At 34.0% G+C, this 26,639-nt stretch overlaps 1 protein-coding gene across 1 annotated transcript; it reads right to left on the bottom strand.

Moving 5' to 3' along the window:
• Positions 1-719: 719 nt before the first annotated feature.
• LOC132554691 (uncharacterized) lies at positions 720-23,798 on the bottom strand. The gene is made up of 2 exons (XM_060219001.1): positions 23,503-23,798; positions 720-2,121 (listed from the first exon to the last, which is right to left on the bottom strand). Exons 1-2 carry the CDS (start codon positions 23,796-23,798, stop codon positions 720-722), a joined length of 1,698 nt encoding a protein of 565 aa, XP_060074984.1.
• Positions 23,799-26,639: the final 2,841 nt, after the last annotated feature.

The following is a 26,639-nucleotide window of genomic DNA, read 5'->3' as shown; positions in this document are numbered from 1 at the left end:
CTAGTTTTGACGACTTGAAACATTATCTCAAGAATTTTAATTATTGGAAGAAATTGTGACGCAAAAGGATCTGTTGCCTTAAGCCATTACAAGTATGCAGATTGTTTAATTATCCAATGAATGCCATGCCATCAACACATCAATGAACGTGATCAAGCTTACAGATGTTTAAAGCAATACATTATTTTGTTAAGAAATAAACGTCTGACTGTGATACAGACCGACTTCGGCATGACGTCAGCATGAACCATATGTGTAATTATACAGCCAGTAATTATAAACGAGACTTGAGATAATTAGATAATATACTTAAGCTAGTGATTGCTTCTATGAACTAATTGATAATTGACAAATTGATGATTCTTTGATTTGAAAGAACGTATCTGTTTTGTTTTGCTTTATTTCTGACCAAATAAATATATCCGAATGATACTTTTCTCGGATTACGTGAGAACATATATTGAAGGTTTCCGACTATGTAAATACACTGTCCCATGATTGTTTCTACTTGTATTTCCAAATACATTACTGATATATGGTACACTATCAAATTATTCCCTGCAATATTTGAATTGCCAAAACGATTTGACTAATAATGAACATGATCAATGAATAATGCGATTCAGTGGAGTGAAATGGTACAGAGAGCAACATTCATAAACTACAACACATTTCCATGCATTCCGTTCACCTTTCTGAGAATCACGTGACTATCGCGGTCACTCAGACACTTGTCTCACACTTTTCTTTTTATTTTGCGTCCTATGTTTGACCGGTATGCGACCTTCCGCTCGATGATGTGGTGAAGAAGTGTTCATTACATCTTCCGCGTCCGTACTGCCCTCTGCCGCGTCATCAAGATCACGTTTATATTTTATATGTATACGGATTTTCATACCCGGTGTCTGTTCGTACTGATCCAATGCTTCATCGTCCTCGTCGCCATCTTCCTCCTCCTGTGCTTGATAGACACGTCCATTGGTGTTTCGCCCCGTCCCCAGTTCTGGAGACCCTGGCCTTTCTGGTAAAAGACTTGTCTCCCTATCGTCATTCGTTCTGTGAGTATTGCACGCTGAGTCTGCCTCCTCGATAACACTGTGTTTACGCTCATGATGAAAATTTGAACCATGCTTTTTATTCCTCCTATTTCTAATCTCCGTTTCCCGTAACACTCGGTAATCGGACATTGTTAGTTGCTGTTCTGCACCAGGGCGCTTTTGGCCCTTGCCAGTGATTCTTGGCAGTTTGTCATACACATTGAGTTCTGGTTTCCGGTTTGTATGCTGCCATTGGGCCGTTTCCGGTGTGTTAGCACTTACACTTTTATTTACAGTATCATTACTCTGTTGATTTTCCTCTAAGTTTTTTGTGGGGGAGATATGTGTTGTTAGCTGTGTGGTCGTAACTAAAGACGGGGCCGGGTATCGGACAACGGATTCCGGCTCGTTGTGTTTTTGAACAGATGTGATAGCAAGTAGATCGGGTGCGATAAGGTCCATTTCTTCCTTTGTACTACCATTCATCGGAGGGAGACGTTGATTTTTCTTTAGGATATTCTGTCCTGAGAGACAAGTAGAATTCACAAAATGAAGGTGCTTTTTCAAGTCAAAAATCCTACGATATCGTTTTTGATATTCTATTTCATTATAGGCGTTTTGTTTGCCATGTCTTTCAGAAGTTTCAAGCAGGTCCTCTGACGATCGACCGAAATTTTTGTCTTTGGTGGGACTTAGGTTGCTTTTGGAGACCATGGTCGTTTGTGAATTCTTTGTATCCGTACTAGACTGTTTGGTATAGTCTGTACTTACAGAAACTAAAGACTCGCTTCCTCCAGTCACTGACTCGGTCGTTTCCATGTTTTCTTCTGCATCACGCAAACGATGACGTTTTTGTCGCCTCTTTCGCGACCCGTCAAAGGTAGGTGACAACACCGGGCGAGGCGAAGTACGTTGGTTATCATGAACCGGTTTAGTCTTCATCCATGAATGAACCTGACGGTCAATATCCTTTTTCCACTGATCAGTGTTCAGATGGACACCGGTCTTACCTCGTCCGGGCATGCCCATCATGGTCCTGTTACCGGAGTATCCACCCAGATCTTCGTTAAGAAAAGTCACCTGCCTGCAACACAAATGAAACAGTCAGTAAAACAAAGCATTCTAGATCAACTTAGTAACAACATTGCCAGAAATAGACAAAGTCCAATACTGATATACTAACGAGTGGGGCCCACAAGACGTTTATTATTATTTTTTAAAATTTCTTCTGTATATTGATGTTCTTTCACTAGAGAACTCGCCTCTTTTTCACAAACTTTCCTTAACTTTGTTTTGACCTTTTGAAAACCTAATTAGAGTTAAGAACAAGCTTAGTTGTGAGTATCCTCCATACCTGTTGAGATCACTTGAGACAAAATCTAATAACGATCGCCTTTTGTCGGGCGTCATGCGTTCATAAACTTTTAACACTTTCGATTTCTTCTGGAAAATCCCAGAACTTATTTGAATGAAATTTTGCAGAATCCGTTCATGGCCAAAGTTGAACAACATATATATGCTATATGGTCCCCACCTAGCAGGTACCTGTGATTGGTGGAACCAATAATCTTAACGCCCAGATATGGTAAAACCAAATGCTCTTCATGGATAGAAATATCTTAAAGTGATTTAGTAAAGTTGTAAACTTCATGACATATGGGTCTCACATTTCCTTCTGTGGTAAAGGGAAAGTTTACCATAATTTACACAGGTAAATAAAACATTGTTTATATTTAATTTTCATTGTAAACATTCCAAACTTGGTAACAATTATCAGTATATGATGACGGCCTGATAATATCTGATGATATGTACATATTGATTCTGGCTGACCCCCAAATGACCGATGGGCATGGCCAAAAGGGGCCAAATTGACTGAAATTTTAAAGAAAGTCATCGGAAGATCAAGATAGGGAAGAATCAAAGGCTATTAATGGTTAGAAGGGTCTTAATGTGCTTTACTAAAATTTGTTATTTTTATGACCGAAGGGTCTCACATTTTCCCCTAGGGAGGAGGTGAAATTAACTCTAGTTTAAATGTGAAAATTATTTTTAAGCATAATTTCTTTTAGATCAAACGTGGGTAGAATTCTTAAAATGGATGACATTTAATTTTGTGTACATTTTACATTTGTGTTACATGTACAATTCAGTACAAGCTATCTTACTTAGTTAACTTGTTTCTATAACATGTTTCAGGAACAACGACAGCACTGTAACTCAAATAACCGTATAGGCTATTGAGGCATATTGGTCTTTCTTATTAATAGAAACTCATTTTTTTAAAATAACATACTTTCAGAGAATTTTGAACTGTCAAACTTCCCAATGGCTGAGAACTGAATGGAGAATTTCCTGAATGAGATGCTGTAACCATCAGCAGTGCGTAAACTTTGGCTATTTTGCATTTGAACTGAAGATCTATGAATCTATATAAAAAGTTTAAATTCTATTGATTCATACTATACATTTTTCAAAAATCACATCAACAGTGCAGTCAGGTATGAACATACGATTTTTGATCAATAATGTTATGTGTTTATAATTTCAAAGACACGTGATGTACAAATCATTATCAAATAAGATTTTATCTGTAAAAATCATGACACTTTTCAAGAATTATATTTTCATCAACGAAAATGCACCCGAGAATCTAAATATCATTTGGTTGTCACATTCGAACAAAATACATTTAAAAGGTTTAATTGTAACACATTCACTGACAAGAACAACACAATATCGATGTATAACAATGGATTATCACGATCGCATGATATATTGTTAATTTTACGTAACACTGAAAAAATAAGTTAAGATGCGACAACCATTTTGCTAAAAAATAAACAATAGCAATTTGTCATTACGAACATAAAAAAAAATAATACCCACGACCGATGTGAAAGCAAGCGTACACATGGGTCGATACATAATGTTATCAACATCCATGGACATTCTAGGTACCATTGGCGGCACGAGCCCGGTTAGTATAGAGTTCACACCTGATTAATTAAATTAACACTTGATTACAACTTCACAAGGAGGTTTATTTATCTCTGACAGCACCCGGTAGAATACAAAATTGGTCAGTCTTAGCTAGAACACATATATCCTGGTAATTAGGGTTAGTGAAAATTACTTTGTTTACCAGCTCCGGAACCAACTATTACTATACTGTAGGACAATGATAGACTACATCCTCGTACTTAAGGTAACCTTTAGGAGTGCTCACACCCAAACATTACAAAAGGACATACTGGTGATACCAACACTCGAACGTTTTTAAAACCCCATCATTTTACATGTTTGTAAATGCTTTAATAAGATGTTGTTTGTGTGATATATAATAACTTAATTACAAAATAGGACAGAACACATTTCTTGTGTAAACAGAACTTGTGTGTTCGGTGTTCCACCGTGAGTGGCTTCCTACTCATAAAGTCATTTAAGTAGATAAATTGATAAGGACTTTTCCTGACAGAGGTCAAACGACAAAAACCAATTAATTTTCATGTCATCTTACACTATTATTATTAATATATTAACATCAAGCAATAACTTTTTATCTTTTGTAAAACTAAACAATAGTTGCTCCATATTAACGATAACCTACGAACTATCACAAACACTGAACAGTAAATTCACTACACCACGTGATTACACAAACATAAACAAGGAATTATCACAAACACTGAACAGTAAATTCACTATACCACGTGATTACATAAACATAAACAAGGAATTATCACAAACACTGAACAGTAAATTCACTACACCACGCGATTACATAAACATAAACAAGGAATTATCACTAACACCGAACAGTAAATTCACTATACCACGTGATTACATAAACATAAACAAGGAATTATCACAAACACTGAACAGTAAATTCACTACACCACGTGATTACATAAACATAAACAAGGAATTATCACTAACACTGAACAGTAAATTCATTACACCACGTGATTACACAAACATAAACAAGGAATTATCACAAACACTGAACAGTAAATTCACTATACCACGTGATTACATAAACAAGGAATTATCACAAACACTGAACAGTAAATGCACTACACCACGTGATTACATAAACATAAACAAGGAATTATCACTAACACTGAACAGTAAATTCACTATACCACGTGATTACATAAACATAAACAAGGAATTATCACAAACACTGAACAGAAAATTCACTACACCACGTGATTACATAAACATAAACAAGGAATTATCACTAACACTGAACAGTAAATTCACTATACCACGTGATTACATAAACATAAACAAGGAATTATCACAAACACTGAACAGTAAATTCACTACACCACGTGATTACATAAACATAAACAAGGAATTATCACAAACACTGAACAGTAAATTCACTACACCACGTGATTACATAAACATAAACAAGGAATTATCACTAACACTGAACAGTAAATTCACTACACCACGTGATTACACAAACATAAACAAGGAATTATCACAAACACTGAACAGTAAATTCACTATACCACGTGATTACACAAACATAAACAAGGAATTATCACAAACACTGAACAGTAAATTCACTACACCACGTGATTACATAAACATAAACAAGGAATTATCACTAACACTGAACAGTAAATTCACTATACCACGTGATTACATAAACATAAACAAGGAATTATCACAAACACTGAACAGTAAATTCACTACACCACATGATTACATAAACATAAACAAGGAATTATCACTAACACTGAACAGTAAATTCACTACACCACGTGGTTACATAAACATAAACAAGGAACTATCACAAACACTGAACAGTAAATTCACTATACCACGTGATTACACAAACATAAACAAGGAATTATCACTAACATCAGAGTAAATTCACTACACCACGTGATTACATAAACATAAACAAGGAATTATCACAAACACTGAACAGTAAATTCACTACACCACGTGATTACACAAACATAAACAAGGAATTATCACAAACACTGAACAGAAAATTCACTACACCACGTGATTACATAAACATAAACATGGAACTATCACAAACACTGAACAGTAAATTCACTACACCACGTGATTACATAAACATAAACATGGAACTATCACAAACACTGAACAGTAAATTCACTACACCACGTGATTACATAAACATAAACAAGGAATTATCACAAACACTGAACAGTAAATTCACTATACCACGTGATTACACAAACATAAACAAGGAATTATCACAAACACTGAACAGTAAATTCACTACACCACGTGGTATCCAAATAACAAGCCCGTCATGTCATTTACATTTTATATTAAGGGATAATTGTCTTGTTTCTGGTGTAAATATAAGTACAATATATGAGTACAAAGAACAAAGTAGCAATACATTAAGGCACCTGTATAGAAACAGAGTTTTGTCAAATTTAACATGGTAAACTCCAAAATATGGTTATCTTTCCTGTCCTTGAAATTTCAGAGGTTTAAGTACCTTCAAATCTCCACAGTATACTATGGGTGAACAACATTACATAGCTTATTATCTAAATTCAATAACTGAAAACACTCTCATACAAGGCGCCGTTTTAGAACGGCTTTTGTCATTCCTATCTTTAGAAGCTAAGATCATTCTTGTACCTCAGACAAAATCGAAAAAAGGAAATAAAGAATATTAAACGACACTTATGTTCAACAACGAAATACAATGTACATAAACGTTTACTGACGCGAGATCTGTGTTGTTTTCAAAGGGTATACCTTATAGGTGTCTGTCCTTGATGTACAACTATCTATACTCCTGCAGTTTTGATTACTGACACTACATCATTAAATTTCAAACTCCAGCGTTGCCGACTAAAATAACGATACATATAGCAAATTCACAATTACGAAATCAGGACATTTTTTCATCTCATTTAAATATCGTAATGAAAATCTAATGAAAAATACCTTTGATATCAAAAACGTTTACTAGACACATGTATACACACGAGTTAGTGAACAGCTTTCTCCCCGTATGCTTTATATCAATGATAACCAACACCAACCGTATACCACCAAGCAGCGCCGTTCACTTTATATATATATATATATATATATATATATATATATATGTATCACTTATCATATTAGTCAGTATAATTACTTTACTAACCTGGAGTCAGCAAACGTCCGTTCCCTAAGGAATAGCGAGAGTAATCAACCAATCAGAATTACGTTTACAAACACCAATGTACATTTTTCATGAACACAGTTTTCCATACCCTCTGGTAATCATACTGGGCACACGTTGGTACAAAATGTACTGTCATAAATTGTCTTGCACCTTAAATTTAGTTTGACAAGTTGAATACTGTGTTTTTCATTTTCCTTAACACTGTTAAAACTTCAAACATGTTTCTAAAACGTTCGGCGTTTATTTAGTACTAACCAAAACCAAATATACCATATAGTCTACTTAACCCGGAAAATTCACTAAACACTTCTGAGTTAGATATAACGGTCTTCATATTAAGAAATCCTTCTGAACGCCAGACTTACCATGTTGTAGCTCCGTAGGTAGTGGTGGTCATAATATAAAATCAACACGAAGCTACAACACAGGACTGGCAACACTTGTCACAGAACCCAACCCTGTATTGACTTTATCCAAAACTCGTTACATTGGACAAACAAGAAAGTTTGATTAAGAATCGACTAATTCCAGGTTATCGACGGACAGAAACCCCAGATATCAGTACATAAGTTACCTCGAGAAATTAACGGTATGGTTGGAAGTCAAATAGCGAATTAATTATTTATCAGTGGTAACACGGGTGTGTATATATTTAATAAATATTCCACCTGAGCAAAACAGCCTCAGTCACTGATCTAGATATATGTTGTTTACATGTACGGCAACCCATAAATACTTTAACCCGTACAATTAAGTCTCAGTGAAAATAATTGATAAAGGGAAGTTGTCAAGTCGTGAACTCTTCCTAATTAATTTAGAAATGTTTTAAAGTATGTAACAGAGCGAGGTAAAGAAAAATCCCCATTTGGATTCAAGACCCTTGAACATAACCAACAAGAATGAAATACCAACATGTCAACATAATTAAAACTCAAATTCAATAAAACTAGAACAGAATATAAACAAAAGAAATATTTAAACGGGAACTCGTGAAAGAGTGCTGGGAGAATAACACCAGGTGTTCTGGAATGTTTAAAGTCTTCGACGACACGTAAATTTTGACCAATTCAAGTAAGTTATGTCAAGTTCTCAAATGAGATCATGATATACAACAACGGAACCAACAGGCAAAATATCGAGCACTAGACACTTTCTAATTCATATCTCACAAAGAGATAGAATATTTCTCAACGAGATTACTATGCAACTATCAGGTCAGATTTACACAATAGCATTATCGGTCGAAAAACACAATACGGTTCTATAGGATCAGGGGAAAGTTTAACCTCCCAACATCACATTAATGTCATATAGACGCACTCGGCAGGCACATCAAGTCATCACCATGGTAGATAAAATGATCAAAATGGATGGATAATAAGATAAGATTTAGACTAGCCTCAAATGTATTCAAATGATGTAAGTGAGTCTCAATACTAACAATACAATCGATGTGAATCAGTTTTTTACGACAACGAAAACATTCCAAGAGTAGGCAGAATACTGTCAGGTAGACAACTTTGACAAAAGAAATGGGAAATTGCAGAGGCAATAAGTAAAGTTTAGCTGTGATATAAATTTTGCGTATTCTAGGGACATGTTTCGTGAGTGCTGGTGTGGGATTCCGTAGTTCGGGAGACTGCAATCTCGTTCACCAATCATGCTACATGCTATATTCATTTTCGTTCGTGTCGCATTACACAAAACATGACATTTACAATGAGCTAAAACACCTCAACATTTTACACAAGATTAATTGTTAAGATTTTTAGTACCTAGTATAGTCAATACTGGCAAAGTGTATAGAGCACAGTCAGTTTGATTTAAATGTATAATGTATGGAAAAATCGTTTTAGGAAAGGCGATGGAACTAATCTAATTGAAAAAAAATAATGTTTGGAAGTTATATCAAGAGTATGCATTTAAATGTTTAATTTGATCACCTCGCAGTGATGACATTTAACACCATTTCACGCTAATAGTTTTCAGCAAAAATACTAGCTCCTTAAATTCCAATGATTTAATTGATTTTCATAACGCAAACGAACAGAATGAAATCAATGACTATTTGTAATTAAGGTAATTTGTAAATAGCCCATAATTGCTGCGTCATGATATAAATGGTTTGTTTACACCTTGGGTGTACATGTTTAGTATACTAGGCTATCAATGAGCGACTGCCTGCAGAACGTTAGCTTCTTCGTGTAGAATCTTTAGGACAAAGTAGAGACCAAATTTCTCGTGCTGATCTCTATTTTATGCTTTCAACCTTTTTTATTCTACTGCTATCGCTTCTTCCCGATGTCAGTATTTTATTGATCAGACAGTGTCTTGCTGCCATTTTAAATGACATCTTATTGTGGTGACTGAACAATTAATGAACACTGTCGTTGTGTTAAAAAAATCCTTAACAAACACAAAAGAAAAAAAGTTCATTATTCAAGCTTCATCTTTATCGATTTTAAGACGTCAAACCCAGACTTAAAATTAAAAGAAACATCGAATGTAATCGAATAACCACACGCCGAAGAATGATGCCTTATCTGTCAGTGGTTATGTCAATTTCCAACAACGTGTAGATAAATTAGAAAATAAACAGCCTAAATAAAGGCTGTTTTCGTTAGATATTAACGAGAACAGATATTGGAGAAAACCATTGATTGTTCAAACCCAATCCACTCCTTGTCCTCAACCCATTATCGACTTTAGTGTTTACATGTCGCGGTAGAATTGTATGCTATGAAAACAATCAGGTTTAACGTCAAGTCTGTTATATTGGGATATGAAAATAAGATTAACTATATACTTGCACTTAAAGCGTGGGACTTTATTCTAGTATCCTGCTACAAAACTAGTTACGGTTTAGGTAAATGCTTGCAAAGTATTTACAGACATATCTATACTTAATATATTGCAGTTACCATTGTTTTGACCAAATAAAGCAATCTTATGATGAATACCCTCTACATTTTGATTAACATTTCAAATTTATCTGTTATGACAAAACCTATGGTATTAGCTTAAAAATAAGATATTGTAGACTGACTTACAGAGTACCATTTGTGATGTCGGATGAAATCAGTCTGATTAAAAAGATAGCAACATCGCGTAGCAATTGAAAACAACACGACGACCCTGACGTGAACGCAAGTGATTACAAAATGTAAAATATTTTAAAACACTGTTTCACCAGTAGTAATAAGTACACAGGTGTCCTGTGGTTGCTTCTTATCAGGAAGTGACATTTCATTAACTTTCATTTCGTTTTCGTATGTAAACCTTAAAATAACTAAGCCTTCTAACCATCCCCCGTTAAATTAAGTAGTAAAAGTCTAACATGCCGATTTCTCATCAGAAAGTGTCGGTGGAGTGCACGGTTACAGGTTTGAATGCACCATATGCTCTCACGATGTATCGACTTTCACTTCATGTAACAGTCATGTGCCTCAAATCAAACCTATTTAATCTCGAACTATCACGATTGAAACATTCTAACAATAGTTTTATTTCTAGTACATATTGTAACATGTGGTGTAATTGTTGGAGTATTTGCAGAAAAAATAAGACAAATAAACTTGAATCTAATTGAACTGGAAGATCACTTGTTAGATCCGTAGACAAATAACCCTTGTGCAGTGACGTTTCATCTGTGGGATAATATAACACTTCACGTCATTTCTCTTCAGACTTCAATATTTGCCGAGCTCTTGACATCACGGCGTGTACGACTGTCACGTGATATCGTAATTACAAGTATAACAAATACAGTTTCAAGCCTGTGTTACCGTCGAGAGTTGTTTCAAGTGTTTATCAATCACCAATGAATAGTTACAACATTGATATAATCTGTAGCTCTTTACATATATAGCACACGACGAAAGTGTCGCTTTTATCAGGAATATCGCTGCAAAGTAGATTTTCTAAAACACGCTTTTGCAAGGAAACACAGCACACGATATGCATCACTTTATCTTTCTCTAGTTAATTGAACAGCAGATTCGAACAAAAGTTGGATTCAAGAGCAGAAAGCCCTTCGGCTTCCACGAATCCGTCCCTGATGAAAATTTATTATTTCTGTTGATTACTACATGGTGTCAGTTTCTGTAACAATTCTTATTACCCGACATTGAGAATTCTATAAGTTTCTGTTTTGTTACAATACCTATTTCACAATGATTGTAAGTGTGTCATCTAACACGAACTAAATACAAGTACGTGACATAACAAATGTGGAAATATCTAAAACGCTATATATGAAAACATGTAAAAAAAATATGCAGGTATACCACTTACCGTCTCTAAACATAGATGTAAATTATATTGATCATATAAACCAATGTATAAAGTAGCCGAATTAAAGAAATATATGTGAAATTCACTTCATCATTTGAATTCCGTTGTCCAAGGTAAAACGAAATTGAGGATATGAAGTATACACAAAAACCAGCATTTACATTGGTAGATACAGTATAAGTAAATATAGAACAAGAACACTGTTTCATACAACTTTTAGGCCTCGCTGTGGGCAGAATATCTGAAGATGTAGAGGGTGAAGAAAATAAAAACAATTTCAGCCTAAACAAATGTTTAACTATAACAGCTGACGTACTAACCTGTGATACACATTTCTAACAGCAAATATTACATTACCTGTGACCTGAAGTTAACGTCTCTCATGCTATTCGTTTCCTAATCACGTGTAGTCCATCGAATGAGTATATGTATCTCATTCGCCTTATAATATGTGCTGGTAACTTTAAACCGATTTATCTGATGTTCTTAACATAACATTTTGAGCCTGGGAAATTCATAAACAACTATTTAAACACCTTTGGCTTTTTTGTCTATTCAAAGCATTTGTGTGTGTATCATCAGAATGATTTGTCATTTTACAGAATTTCATTGGCCAAACAAACTACATTTGATCCCCTTTCACATACGTGTACAATGTAACATAAAATAACATTTCTTTGTCAACATAACGCTTGGGCAATTGATCTTAGATCTCGCTTCTAACGGGTCAAGGAAGCGAGAGTGCGCATTACAAGCTGAAATATAAAGTGCTCTTTTTCTTGACGTATATTAAATTTGAAGGTACAATCTAGGTTTTGTAGCTAAAAGGAATAATGTTACGCATGAGATTATCAATTTCCTCTATTACTCACGGATCGTCGACAATTACCCCCTCTAGCGGCCGTAAGTGCCTGCCAACATGCTGGTGTAGTGTATGTACTTAATCTAGGTTCACATAAAGGTGATTTACATTTATCAGTTATTGAAATACGCGACACTTATAATTATAGCGTACTGCTAGTGAGAGTGGCTGGAAGTAACCAATGGCTTTCAGATATCCATTTAATTGGTCAGTATCGATTGGAATGGTCAGTAATATCTTTTCTCGATAGTTAGTTATAAACCAATATATTGGTTGATGTAAATATCGAATCGTTCTGTGAGTATATTCAATCTAACAAAAATTAGTTTTGTTGGATTTGTTTATATTCTCAGTTGTCTTCATTATTACACAAATATGGTGATAACATAAGGCTAAATTAACTTACGTTCTAATTTTCTGTATTCGAATGCGCCGAATACCATTTAATATAAAACTATTACACGACAACACAACAGTACAAGTAAAACATTAACATGTCAAAAGACCATACCGACGTTTTCTTAAGAATAGTACTAAAGACACACAAGTGAATAACACCTTTCAATACAAATTTAGATAAGCTACAGTAGAGCCAAACTATGAACTAATCTGCATTATGTTTCGTCTTTCTAGGATTAGTTAGTGATGCTAAGGGCCTAAATTTTAAACCATGTATGTGACTAAGAGAAATCGAATGTGACCGAAAAAATGTTCAAATTTAGATGGGGAGGTGCATAAGCCCCAATATAAGTACAGTCATAAATTTCACATATTCGATAATTTTATGAGAAGACAAGTATGTATACTCTGAACCGTGCCACTATTCGAATGAAGTAAAACGTGACATGCAGGTTACGGCAAACCTCGGGGACTAATAATCTACCAGCAGTGTCTACAACAGACATGCAAGTGAAAAGCACCTTATCAAAATTAAGTTATAAATAACGAATTCATCTACATTTGTATCCCCTCTGATGAATAAATGCACTTCGTATGAAATTTGCTTGAAGAGGGTTTCCGATAACACGTTCCTGGCATGAGAAACGAATGTCGTGATACCATTTTACATAAAACAATGCAAAGTCAAGGCAAACATCGTCTTGTCTGAAACAACTGCATTTGTACTACATATACGGATTTTACCAGGCTTACCTGTCTATCCACAATAAAAATCAGACAGAAACAACGTGGTTGGTAAGGGTTACAAGAAAATATGACCAGTAAGTAACTCTACAAGGGTTGATAGAAATCGATTGATAATTTGCACAAGACTTGTATCCAGGAAAACAATAGAGATATACAACAATTCGTTGTCGCCTATGTAAAAGGGGCGATCTCGAAGGCAATAACGATACTATTCCTATACTTAACATTTATTTTTAGTTATCGATATTTACCATTGTCGTTTTTGACAATCGATGTCGCGTGACTTTTAGAAAAAAAAAAAAAACATAAGTGCTTCAGAAACAACACGAAATACTAACTTGTAAACAAAATCATAATCCAAACTCAAATTCATAAATCTAGGAAAAATATGAACAAAAGAAAATGTTCACGGAGGCTCCTGAGACAGCACAAAGATAATCAGTAATGGGTAAGTGTCCTCCATCGATGACATCCGTCATGTAAACTTTTGTCAATCCAGGGAAGTAATGTCACGTTCTCGAATGCGGACAAGGGACACAGCAACGAAATCAAGATTCAAACTAACCAGCATCAAACAAGCACAGCTTCATTTCGCAAGAAGAAAGAGAATAATTCTCAATGAGGTCGCTGCATCCATATAATTTTCATAACCTGCATTCTTTGAAACAAACCCTGTTTTGTCTGTCAGTTGACGAAATCGTGATACTGGGAACAGGCCCTTAAATATCGAATCAACTACGATATGAAAACACCATATGTGGGGGATGTAGTAATGTTGCTTTCCAGTTCATGAAAATTAAAATCAAAACACGAAAATGACCAATACACACATGATACAAACTTACAGCTAATTTAAGCAACAAAACAAAAGCTTACTCAAAACTCAGTTCAACATTTCCATTAATATTCCATTATTAATGTTTTTGATCACTTGCTTTTGCTACGTCGGAACGAATGTCCTGTCTGACTGTAACTGGCTTGAATTATTCAAATCCTGTTGAGATTACGGCATACAAACACATACACTGTTTAGTAAGTTTAAGATTGCCGTTGGAAGACACTGCTGGTGAACTTTTAATACCCGAGGTTTGCTATAAACTGCATGCCACGTTTTAAATAATTTGTATAGTGACACGGTTCAGAATTTACACATATACTTTTGGTTGCTCTAAAATAATAAGATATATAAAAATTACGAAATATATTTCATTCTAGTGCGCCACTCTATCTACATTTTGACTATTCTTTCGTTCACTTTGGGTTTTCCTCAGTTCCCTCCGTGCTCCGTGACGAGACCTATAAGGACGAAACAGCTGTATGATCCTTTTGAATTCATTAGAACAGTAAAAACAAATAATGAATTGTCTTGCACTGTATACCTGTTTCATTCTTCCATCACTTTTCAATGATGCTAAATGTCCGAATTGTTGAAACCTAGGAGGCAGTTGAGGAAATCAAACATGGCAGAATAAAATGTTTAAAACGTGGTGGGACAGCACACTAGTCACAAAATGTAGAATTGTTTTTAAAAAACGTTAAAGTTTTTCATGATTTCGTAGGAACGTCCAATGTTGACTGGAGGAAAATAACAGAAAATTGTTTTATATACTTACGGAAAACGTCCTCCCATCCAAGCTCGACCAACAGACCAAGTCATAATAGTGGCGATGTTTTACCCTAGGTGATCTGTACGAATTTTTTGTATTCCTCTATCATAAGTATATCCTGTAATCCATATGCTTGTCCACACGCACAATCTATTAATAGCTATTCATCTGTGGCAATGAAACATCTCGCCTTATATACCTACATGTTATACCTGTTATACTACGACAATTGAATTAGTTCACTTTATCATTCATTTGACTACTGCTGATATCTATCTCCAATAAATCGCCATCTGGCCAATGGGAAGTCTACTTCCCGACTGTATATAGAACCGTTTACGTATTCTTAAACCTCAGTCGTACAACACACTGAGGTAAACAAACACTTCTTGTGTTCTATCAGTTTCACGACTGTCATAATGAAGACATTTAAATGATCCCAATTCTTAATTTCCTACATGCTATTTGCGTTATTAATCATTCTTTACAGACGTACCTACTAGTCAGACTGTGATGATATTGACCAACTGAGGTACTTCAATAGACACCAATCTACTGAACCAGACGTGGACAATAGGGCAGCCACAAAGGACCACCGTTCATATCGGCATTTGTCGCTATAGCTAACTCTGATACATATTACAGGAACTTAAACTTTAAGGAAGCCTTACAAAATGATTTTAAGGACGTTTAGGCCAAACAAACTCCTAAAAGTATCCTATATTACCTTGTATTTACATACTTTTATACTCTCTTTGACCATGGATGAGATGTTTTATCTTCCTAATAAACAAATATTTAATTGTTTACACCCTTAAGTTTGATATTCAATTTTCATTGGAGCCAAATTAATATAATATTGGTACGCGAACTAAATATTTTTATGGAACAAACATTTTTATGAGCGTCCTTATGATGATGTTTATGACGCTTTTGGCGTTGTTGTAGATGATGTTAATATCTTTGTCTACACTTAAAATGTCCAAAAACAGGACAAAAAGCCATCAAAGATGTTGACATCGTTCAACATCCATAATCGGTTATTAGAATTGTCATCATCATGTAATATTTGTCTAATTGTAACTGTGAGATTGCTGGATGAGGGTTGGTGCTGAGATAGATAGAAGTAAGCATGACTAAATGTTTAACACGAGCTATGAAATTTGGTCTTGAAAAAATAAGGGCTATAAAAATGTATTGAACTTTACTAGATTAGCTCTTAAAGATTGTTATTTATTTGATTTATTGCTATTTCAAAGTTACATTTATGTATGAAGTGAAAAGATATTTTTCGAATACATTTGTTTGAATGAATAGCTCAAGGAAGATCAGATTCTCACTAATCAACTATAGAAAGCAACCCTTAATGGAATCACTGATCACTTCAAAAAATTGGATTTATTAACAACTAATAATTAATAAATTATTAAGACTATTTCAGCGCTTGAAAATATAAAGTGCTCCTACACATACAATACAAAAATGTGACAATAGTTCAAATACGTTATAAATCTATCGACCCTTTCAGCGAAATTTGCCTATGTAACATCCTACTTTCAAGTTCCCGGGTAACTTCAGAATCCACTACAAGAACTTGACCTTTGCATTAATACTAGAATCATAAAACATGTTTTATGTTTCCACATAACACTTATAGAAACAGGTTTCCTTCAAGCGGTAAGTGTTCTACTCGTCATCTCTCTTTTCAAGCATAATATTTTAATGATTAATTTGTGTCCATATCTAATCAATTCCATTGTACATATATTTGCGAAATTCATTTTTGAAATCCATGCTATTCTTAATAGACATTAAAGTTTCTTCTGATGTTTCAGTTATTTGATATCAAATATGTTTAGGTAGCTCATAAAAAAACATTATTATATTTTGATATATGATTTATTGCTGTCAGAAAGTATAAGAAACATTCTTTATACGTTGAAACGTTTGTCTACTTATTCTAAGGAATAAAATTTAAGAGATTTTGTTGAAGGAATGAGATTAACGCTTAATCTCGTATAATCTCGTTCATGGATAAACTTTACCTGAACGTGACTAGAAGACATTCAAAGGGTATAAATGGTCTGCCAATCTGGTCGTAACAGAGAAATCGATGACAGATTAGGTGACTACCTATGGTGCAAACAATTTGAAAATATTGTCCTACCCATTAACTCAATGCTAAAATCAATGTAGACTGACAGGTAAATGCCTTATAATAATACTGAGGAGAATTATCTCGATGTAACTTTATTTTACGATCTAATAATCAGTACAATTGAATTACAGTTTACCGAATAACGTTCAAAGAGAGAATAACAAGAAAATAACGACATTTCAACAAAACCATATTTCAATTTCGAAAGCAATGAAATATACATGAAGACCCTTGAAGTAAAACGACAAAAAGACCATGTGTTCCATTTAGGTAAGCATCCACTGCTTCACCGACGTTATTCGCCATGCAAATCCAAATACGCAAACTTATGTCCAGAATGTGAACCAGGTACAGAACTAGGAAACTACCAGCCACATTTAACTTTATATTAAGTCAAGGAAATATTCGCGCTGTAATATATCTGTTACTTAACCTTCTTGAAATTCTGTACACAATGATACTCGTACAATTTCCAGATTTCGAGAAAAAACATATCTTTTGTTTTCTACGTTGGTACCCGTAGTCATTCTGTAGTTATTAATCAAAAATATGAATTTACAAAATTTTCAGTGTTTAGTTATACTTAAAATATCCGTCTTTCTGTGATTGCAAACATGTTTAAAGGTGAGCTCAGTTCATTGTATAAACCATCTATATCAACACTTAAGTTTAAGAAATCGGATTATAGACTATTTAGAACTTTAGGGCTACCTTTCGTTTTACACAATTAATCTAAAGATGACATTCCTCTTAGTAAAAATACACACCTTAATGTGCCATCTAGAACTTTGAAAGATTGACCCATTTCGATAAAACATATTTCCATGCCACTGTTTCAAAATCAGCTAAATATTGTTTTTGACAGGAAATATCTCAGAGGGAAGACTGAGGTAAAATTTAGCTAGTTGGTGGTAATCTATTTGGTATGAAAATGTTAACTGATAAAAATTGTCGCAAGTGTTGCTTTAGATACTGCCTAAATATCAAACCATTTGATTCCAGACTAGCTAAGACGAGTTAAAGAACCACTGGTGATTTATATTAGATAATTTAGTCGCACTTCCGCACGTATGCTGAGGAAAAACTAATTTGATAATGATGATGGCACGGTCGCACTTATACTATTTACCGCACCAGCTCAACAACATAACAACATCATAAATCTCTAAAATCCAAATTTTATTGTTTTTTACCTAAAATATCGAAACTGTTTAATCAATATTGTAACATGCTGTGTCTACCGAAGACATAATTATAGTACTGAAAATTTGGTATTTGATTCTAGTTAACTTGTCGATGAACTGGACAAGGTGACTACAATAATTCAATCAAGCATTTGATCAATTAATACCCCAGCCATTCATCAAAGTACGAATTAACCAGCTATCGTCACCCAGTCATGACAAATAAGTAGTTTTAGTCGCGTGTCACCGGGTTCATATATAAAAACTTGTTCATACAATACCCAGTCATTGTTGAATTGTCATTTATCATTAATATGTGATCTATTTAGAGACAGGCTAGGTTCTGTTATTGTTATCTAAGTTTATGTGGTAGTGTGGGCCGGCTACGTCGGTCTGTACGTGTTCGCATTCCAATCACTTAGATATATAAGTATGTCTGTCTGGCATATCTATACAGAATGGCTGAAACTGGTACAATATATAGTATACTCTATTGTTCTAATGATTGCATGACCATTTTTATAATAGATAAAAAGGCATGTAAATATATATACATGTCTAAAAATTATATATATCACGTTTAGTCTGAAGTAGAAGCGTTCTGAGTAGCGATATTCCAATCCTAACAAAACAATAATTTGGTGTAATAACATCAAGAAACACATGTCCATATAGATAAATCGGTCTGAAAATAAATGAAACGAGGATGAAATATGGAAATTCACACGGCGAAATAAATAGTATAAGGAGCAAAAGACCAGGTTTTCCGGAAGGGTAAGCGTCTTCTGCTTCATCAACGACATCCACCATGTAAATCTTGGTCTATCCAACATCGTGGTGTTGGGTTCTGAGAGCCAGATTTATAAAATGGAATGACCAGGCATACTAAGACACAACTTCATATCATACAACACAATGTAATATAATATTTTTGCTACGAAATCACGACAGAGACAGTAAAATGCCACTAGTTTTTTATCAACCTGCTTCTCTCAAAACTCTGTGCTGTGTTTATCTAAAGATGTTGACATGAAAGAGACATATGTAGAACAAAACCTGGAATAACGAATCAACCTGATCAACAAAAATAAACTGGGGAGAAAAGGAGGTTACTATCAAGAAAGGAAAAACTCCGAATAAAGATATTAAAATGATCCAGATGTCCAGATATATTTTACACGGATGTTCAGTGTCGGAAACTGGTACAAAATTTTACTGTTACTAAATTGTAAGCAGTGACAACATGAATGATAGGAACGTGTATTTCAGCACCCGCCCGAAAAACTGCGTGTGAGCGGACATTAAAAAATGTCATTGTCACAATATTCGTCCCGTTTTTTAATTTTCTCTGTCATAATATTTCTATCCTAATAGTACATATTATAAACACACACCATCACAACAACAACGGAAGGTAAATAAAACTTTAAAATATCAATAAGTATGCGGATCAGTCGTTACAGTGACGAGACTCCCAACATAAAATGCAAATAGTTTTCGAGTTAAGTACCTGTAGACGTCGCGTACATTTATCTACATCAAAATGTCCTTCATAACCATACCAACTTATTTTTGATGTCATAGTGGACGGTTCATGAAATCATAATTCCGTATTTCTTAATAATTACGTATAGTTGAAAATAGTTTTACAGACAAGGTATCAATTATAAGCCATATCTATGTCGCATCAGCCCTTCTGAATTACTTCATTGGTTTTTTTTTACGAAAACCTAACCCATTTTCAATAAATTATCAGAAAGGTATAATTCATATGAGACATTAAAAGTAGTTGATATTCGTAAGTAATACGTTTAATAAGTAAAACGTTTATGTCAAAATACTTACCTGTAAATCCGAGAATAAGTCATTTGTAATGTTCACTTTTTTCATTCAGAATCGATAGATATATCACAAATTTTATGTGAGATACTAAACTCTCCATTTTGTCCACTATATAACAACCGAGATATAATTACACTTTCGGGTGGCATGGTCACTAGAGGGCGAGATTGTCCGATACCTGGAGTGTAGCAGTGTAGTATACCTAGGCTTGAGATTAGACAGCTTTAAATCCCTTGTTTCTTTTGACGTTGAATAACAAGACCGTGTTTATCAGATCGGGTGAATTCACATTATGAATAGGCTTACCTATTGTTAGATTAGTGGCGATTTTCACAGTTATTTTAGCCGTGTAGAGACACTGTGTCAAGTCTCACGATTTATTAAGATAGGTCGGAAGAACAGGACTGCTTTCAGCGCAATTAACAAGGCATCAAACTAAATCAAACGATAAGGAACTCGGCCTACCAACCTTTGATACAACCCTATGATTCAACGAGGCGAATTCAATAGTCCCTAATCAATGATATACAATGAGTCGACCAAAGGTGTCATATTTTCGTATTTGTTATTTTTCAGTTTGATTATTTTTTTTTTACATTTTATCATAGGAAGATAAAAACAGATAATTAAATTTCAATCCAAGTTTTAATGAATCAATATGCATATAATGGACGTTAAATACGGGTCATACCTTTTTGCAATGTTTAGGCGATGTGTTAAATAATAGTTTTTGAGTGCTTGGAGTTTGATTAGCATTGTGACAGCAATCTAGGTGGCCTTCGTTTAATATCGAAAATTATATCTGTTCTGTCCTGTAATATTTATATGATTATAGGGTAGCGTATCTCATAATAGTACACGACCTCCACATTAACAAGCAATAACTGTGTAAAAGATCATAATAGTATTGAACGATATGGAAAAAGTTTAAAATGAAAGACGTCCATTGTGAGAGTGAATTGAATTGCTTATACAAATAGCACTTATGTATTTAAAATCTTTTGTTGATAGACAATCAGAAAGTACAATGCCGTGAGAAATAATATAATTTATCTTAATACTTTCGATCCAACCTTTTTACATGATAAGAACAGTGACAGTAATGGTAGAGAAGTGTCAAGAACGATACAAAGACCCCTTTATCGCCGGGCAAACTATTGTAATGTTTTATGAAGTGGGGTAAGTGAACAAACACTTTAATAATTAACATGATTGTAAGTTTCAGATTTTGTATAAATTATTTACACATAATGGAATTCAAAGATTTTGAATTAAAAAACACCGACATGAAAAAACTAAAGATGAAAGATAAATAAATAAAAAGTAAGCAAATGAAATAACTAATGCATTAAATATTTACTTACTTTTATAAATCATATGATAAAAAATGGCCTAAGCAGAATAAGTAAATGTATGTGGTTCAGAAACAAATACAATTAGTTAAACTTCATGGTAAATGATTGAGGAGTGTTCACTTTTGTTTTACATTGAAAGCAATCACTACATTCTGACCATTGTAAAGGTAACTAAAATTGCTGACAACCTGTTACTTATGTCAATCTTCAACATTTTTAAACTATAAAACGAGTGCAAATCGTAACAAAAATAAATCAAGCTAGAAATGGTAAACAATAACTTAATGGCCCATCGAACATGTCTAAATATCATTAGCTTTCACAGAGTTAAGGTTTTCTTTTAACCGTCAATGGATAACAATTTTTCATCTTTATTACAAAATTAAGAGAGCATGATATCTGGATGTTAAGGAGACGAGGACAAGGAAAATACGAAATCAAACTAAATCTTTTCAGCATTAATATCTACAATATACCTATTAAGAATGCTTCCTAATGTAAGCGTTATTTCATTCCGTACTTATATACATGACACAAGAGACAAGAGAGTTTCTGTTTCACCTTCTTCATATCCGCCTATTGTAGGTCTTTGTGCAAAATCCTGGGTTTTTCTTATTGTCTGTTACTTATATGTAAAACACATTGCAAAAATCCGTATCTATCTTCTCCTTTTATTGAAAAACTAATGACATCTATATTTCCTTTTTTCCCTACACAATTTTCGTTCTGAGAGTGTTTCATTGAAGGACTACTTTTAGCTAATCCTGATTCAAATATCCACAGTATGTCAGAAATATCGTTTTTTGTTCACTTTTCAGACGTGAAAGACGGGAGGTAACTCTTGTATATCAATCTATAAATCAAAGTACTTCATAAAAAACTAGGATTTTCTGTCAGATACACTCGGCATTGTTTATTAAAATACACTTGACGAATAATTCAACCTTCATTAAAAACTAATTTCAATGAACAATAGTAGTGGTTAAATAAGGATTAATCTATTAGCATTCCTCAGAGTTTTATTTAATTTGATTTGGTGATAAACTGCTAAACTTTGACAAGAATCGTTGTACAATAAAGTGAATTTGGTGAGAACTTCCACTAGATCCAAATCAGGTGAAACAGGAGAAGAAAATCGAGATTTAAGGTAGTTGTTGAAACAGACTCTGGCTCTCGCTGAAGTCCCATAGTTACTTATGTTTATAAGTATGGTTTAAAACAACCACTATCCTATTTCTATATATAGATATAGGGCATATTTTTGGTATGACGGTGTTTTTTTTTATATTGGGAGTGATATACCATAAATTAAATATTGATGCGTACCTTGTCAACTATTTTGCAACAATGGAATATAAACAATTTTCTGATATGTTGAACGATTGCGTTTGATAAGCTGAATGTAACTTTTAATAAAACCCAAACTTCTGTCTAAACGAAGAAATATGCAACATTATCCAATTCCACGCCTTAGAACCTGTATATCTCGATACTTTCTTTTCCGTTTTCATTTTGCAGTTTATTGAGGTCGTCATGCATTTTTCTTTTTAAATTCACTGTGAACTATACGTATCAATCTGCCCCTAAGTGTGACATTTCCCTACGTAATCAGGTAACAAAGGAACCATACCTTAGATATTTTTGGTTCCATTATCATGATGTTCATGTTTATGCTATACTATTATGTTTCTTTTCACAGTTCGCGGAAATGGTGTTCCTTATCATTTGCCTCCAGAATACATGCATACTTCCCCCCTTAACTCATTTTCTATACAAAACAATATAATATATTGATTATAAGTTACAAAAAGTGTATCAGCCAAAATCTTCTTACCTGATTTTAAGAGGCAGGAAGGACACACGTTTGTAGTACGCCTGACTATCAATGTTTCTCTCTCGGACGAGGTTGGCCATACGCATAGCGTTGAAATCATTGGTATTGGTTCTCTGCAAACGCAGTTGTCGGTTCTCTTTATCCAAAGTCTTACTCGGAGACAGAGATGAAATGAGTGACGACACGGAACTCGGAGCCAGAGATGGAATGAGGGAAACACCGGAAGACCCTATGGAGGCAGCCTTGACCGAATCCGATCCATCCTCGTGCTTATCCAGATAACACTTCTCTCTCATGCTAAATGTTGGTACTGAAAAAAACATATAAACAAAGTGTCCTACAATATTTTGTCTTCTTGCTTAATTGCATCCATGCCTTCACGCTAGAATGAATATAAGTCTCCTAAAGCATTTGATTTTTTTTATCAAACTATGTTGCTTATATTTAATTATCTCAGAAATATTCCTATAATTATTTATTGAGTTTGTACAGAATGTATGTAAACTCGGTCTACAGCTGTTTAGACATGTCTTAGTCGACGCTTACATAGGGAATTAAACAATAATTATTGTCTATTTTACATCGATTTTCCTTATGCAGTGTGAAAAACTTACTCCTATTTGAGGAAAATCTATAGAGTTTTTAATGTGGTGGCTGACTTTACTGCCAGAGAGATTACATTATTTATTGATGTAATAATCAAAAGTGATGTGAAATGACACGCGATAGTTTAAATAAGTTAAGATGCCACAGTCTTCACTGTGTTCCTGATTTTCTTATTTACGTACATGTATATCGATTCCAATGAATTATTACGGTATTCAAAATAGCTCTCTCTCTCTCTCTCTCTCTATATATATATATATATATATAAACTCTACTCAAATGTTAATCAAACATCAAATAATTATATCACAGCAACGATTAATAAGACAGGGATCCCCAAAACGAGGATAAAATCATGAACACTATCAAGTGATGTACTACGGAAGAGATGTATATGACAATATGTGAGACAATAGTAAAAAATAAGGACACGGTGGTTAACGAATGAATTGTTAGGGAATACAACTGTCCTGTTAGTTCAGCATATCTTGTCCAGATTACTAAAACACCTGACAATCAAAACCAACGTACATGTATTTGACTGTCTATATTATTGAACTGTGATACGATACATAAAGATAGTCTTATTGGTGATTGACTCAGATCCAAGTAGTATTTCGTTCAACGTTCGACATCACCAATGATCAATATATTGAGTTAGTAAGTAAAATAAAGAGATTTAATGAATTTCACTCAAAGTTAAATTAGATTAAAATGTGAATAATAATCTATTGTAAAGCAGTATTACCTTTCTCAATCATATTAACATACAATGTACTGAGGCACATATATTCATAGTTGGCACATATCACTGATTAATCCATTGTACATTTCTATTAAATCACTCATTAATCCGTTTTGGAATACGTAATCCCACTGGCACCATATTGAGTTTCCAACGAAACGTTATTCTCTGAGAGGTATGCAATATTATAATAAATAGAATTGTAGAACAGGTAGTCCTCAATATTCAGGTGACTGGTGCAGTGTCGATGAAGCGTGGAGCTCCCTACACCCAGATCAGACCTATCTATATACCGTTTGACAATGACACCAAGCTTTGTGTGACGTTCAACAATGCCGTGTCGTTACCATCAGATATCGTGCAGATGGCCGTAAGAGAACAGCGTAATACACAACATTCTGGAAACTCAAGACAGAGAGGGTATGAATAGAGACGAGCAAAGAAGAACTCTATCTATATTATAGTTGCTGTCTTCAGCTCTCTGTCCCGTTGTATCTGCCTTAATGTTCTATGTGTCACGTTAACGCTGAAAGGCTGCCTAACACATCGCACAATACCAAACTGGATACATTTTCATATCAAATCATTTAAGATTCATAAATTATATGAAACAACAGATCGCCTTATAATTTGAGTGTCGAAGGGATTCAGAAATTGGTCATCATAATCTATTATTATTATCATTTGAATTGTAAAATTACGAAATATTGGCGGTAATGACAATTCATTTCATCGTAGCTCTGTGCAATATTCAGTTATAGTTTCTTTTTGCATTGTACAATATTATCAACAACTTCAGTTATGGCATTGGTAAAAATACAAGATATGGACTTTTAAAAATCCCATTAATTTTGTTAACTGAGGTAATAATGTCCTTTAAACAGATATCTACAATAACAGATCAGTAAAGAGTAAGATCATATACAACGTAGAACATAACATCAGCAGAGTCATTACGAAGTTGTTGTGTGTTTAACACAATATGAAATGTACTTAACAAGACCGTGCATACATAAACAGAAACACGCGAGTTGTGTTCAACAGACGTTTGTCAATATCCTCAAATAACGATGAACACTGAGTAAGTAAACTTTGACCTAAACATTGTCGTTCCAATGTATGATCTAATGCACTGTTTGAAGTGTAAGCAAAAAATCACCTTAAAATCAAACAAAACAGTAACACATGCCCTACTTTGATAATGATATAAGTGTGGCAAAATGCCATAAAAATATCGCCATTATTTTTTTCAAAATTGCATGTGATAATTTATGAGCATTACTTCATCACAACTGTGCAATGTTTGAAAAATATGCATAAAAGTTGGACATGCATCATTACCAACAACCAACATTATCGTTCATACAATGAGTTCTTCAAAATAAGTTCATTTAGATCGTGCGATCTGTTTTTTTTTTTTTTTTTTTTTTTTTTTTGTTTTTTGTTTTTGTAACTTTTACACACACGTAGTATAAAGAAAAATGGCACTGGTTTCAATGGAATTGAATATCATACTGATAAGGTGGACATGTTAAAAGACAGGCAAATGACAAGACAGTGGAAAAATCAATAATGAATCCAATTGTACTATTTTAACGAAAACCCTATTCCAAAAAAAGTAATCTTTGTTAATTGAAAAAATCAAATCTTAACGTGGTTTTGTATGAATATGATCGTGACATGAACCCATAAAGAACTTTATTGAATGATAAAGTGTAACACATTGTAGAAATTAGTCAAGGTTTTACGAGTTACCTCCCATCGAATAAGATGTTCTAAACACAAA

Source organism: Ylistrum balloti, unplaced genomic scaffold (assembly GCF_031769215.1).
Source record: "Ylistrum balloti isolate Yb309-2 unplaced genomic scaffold, AGI_CSIRO_Ybal_v1 Utg370432, whole genome shotgun sequence".
In the NCBI taxonomy this organism is placed as follows: domain Eukaryota; kingdom Metazoa; phylum Mollusca; class Bivalvia; order Pectinida; family Pectinidae; genus Ylistrum; species Ylistrum balloti.
Note: the sequence above shows the minus strand (reverse complement) of the source record. Positions and strands in the feature narration are given on the sequence as shown.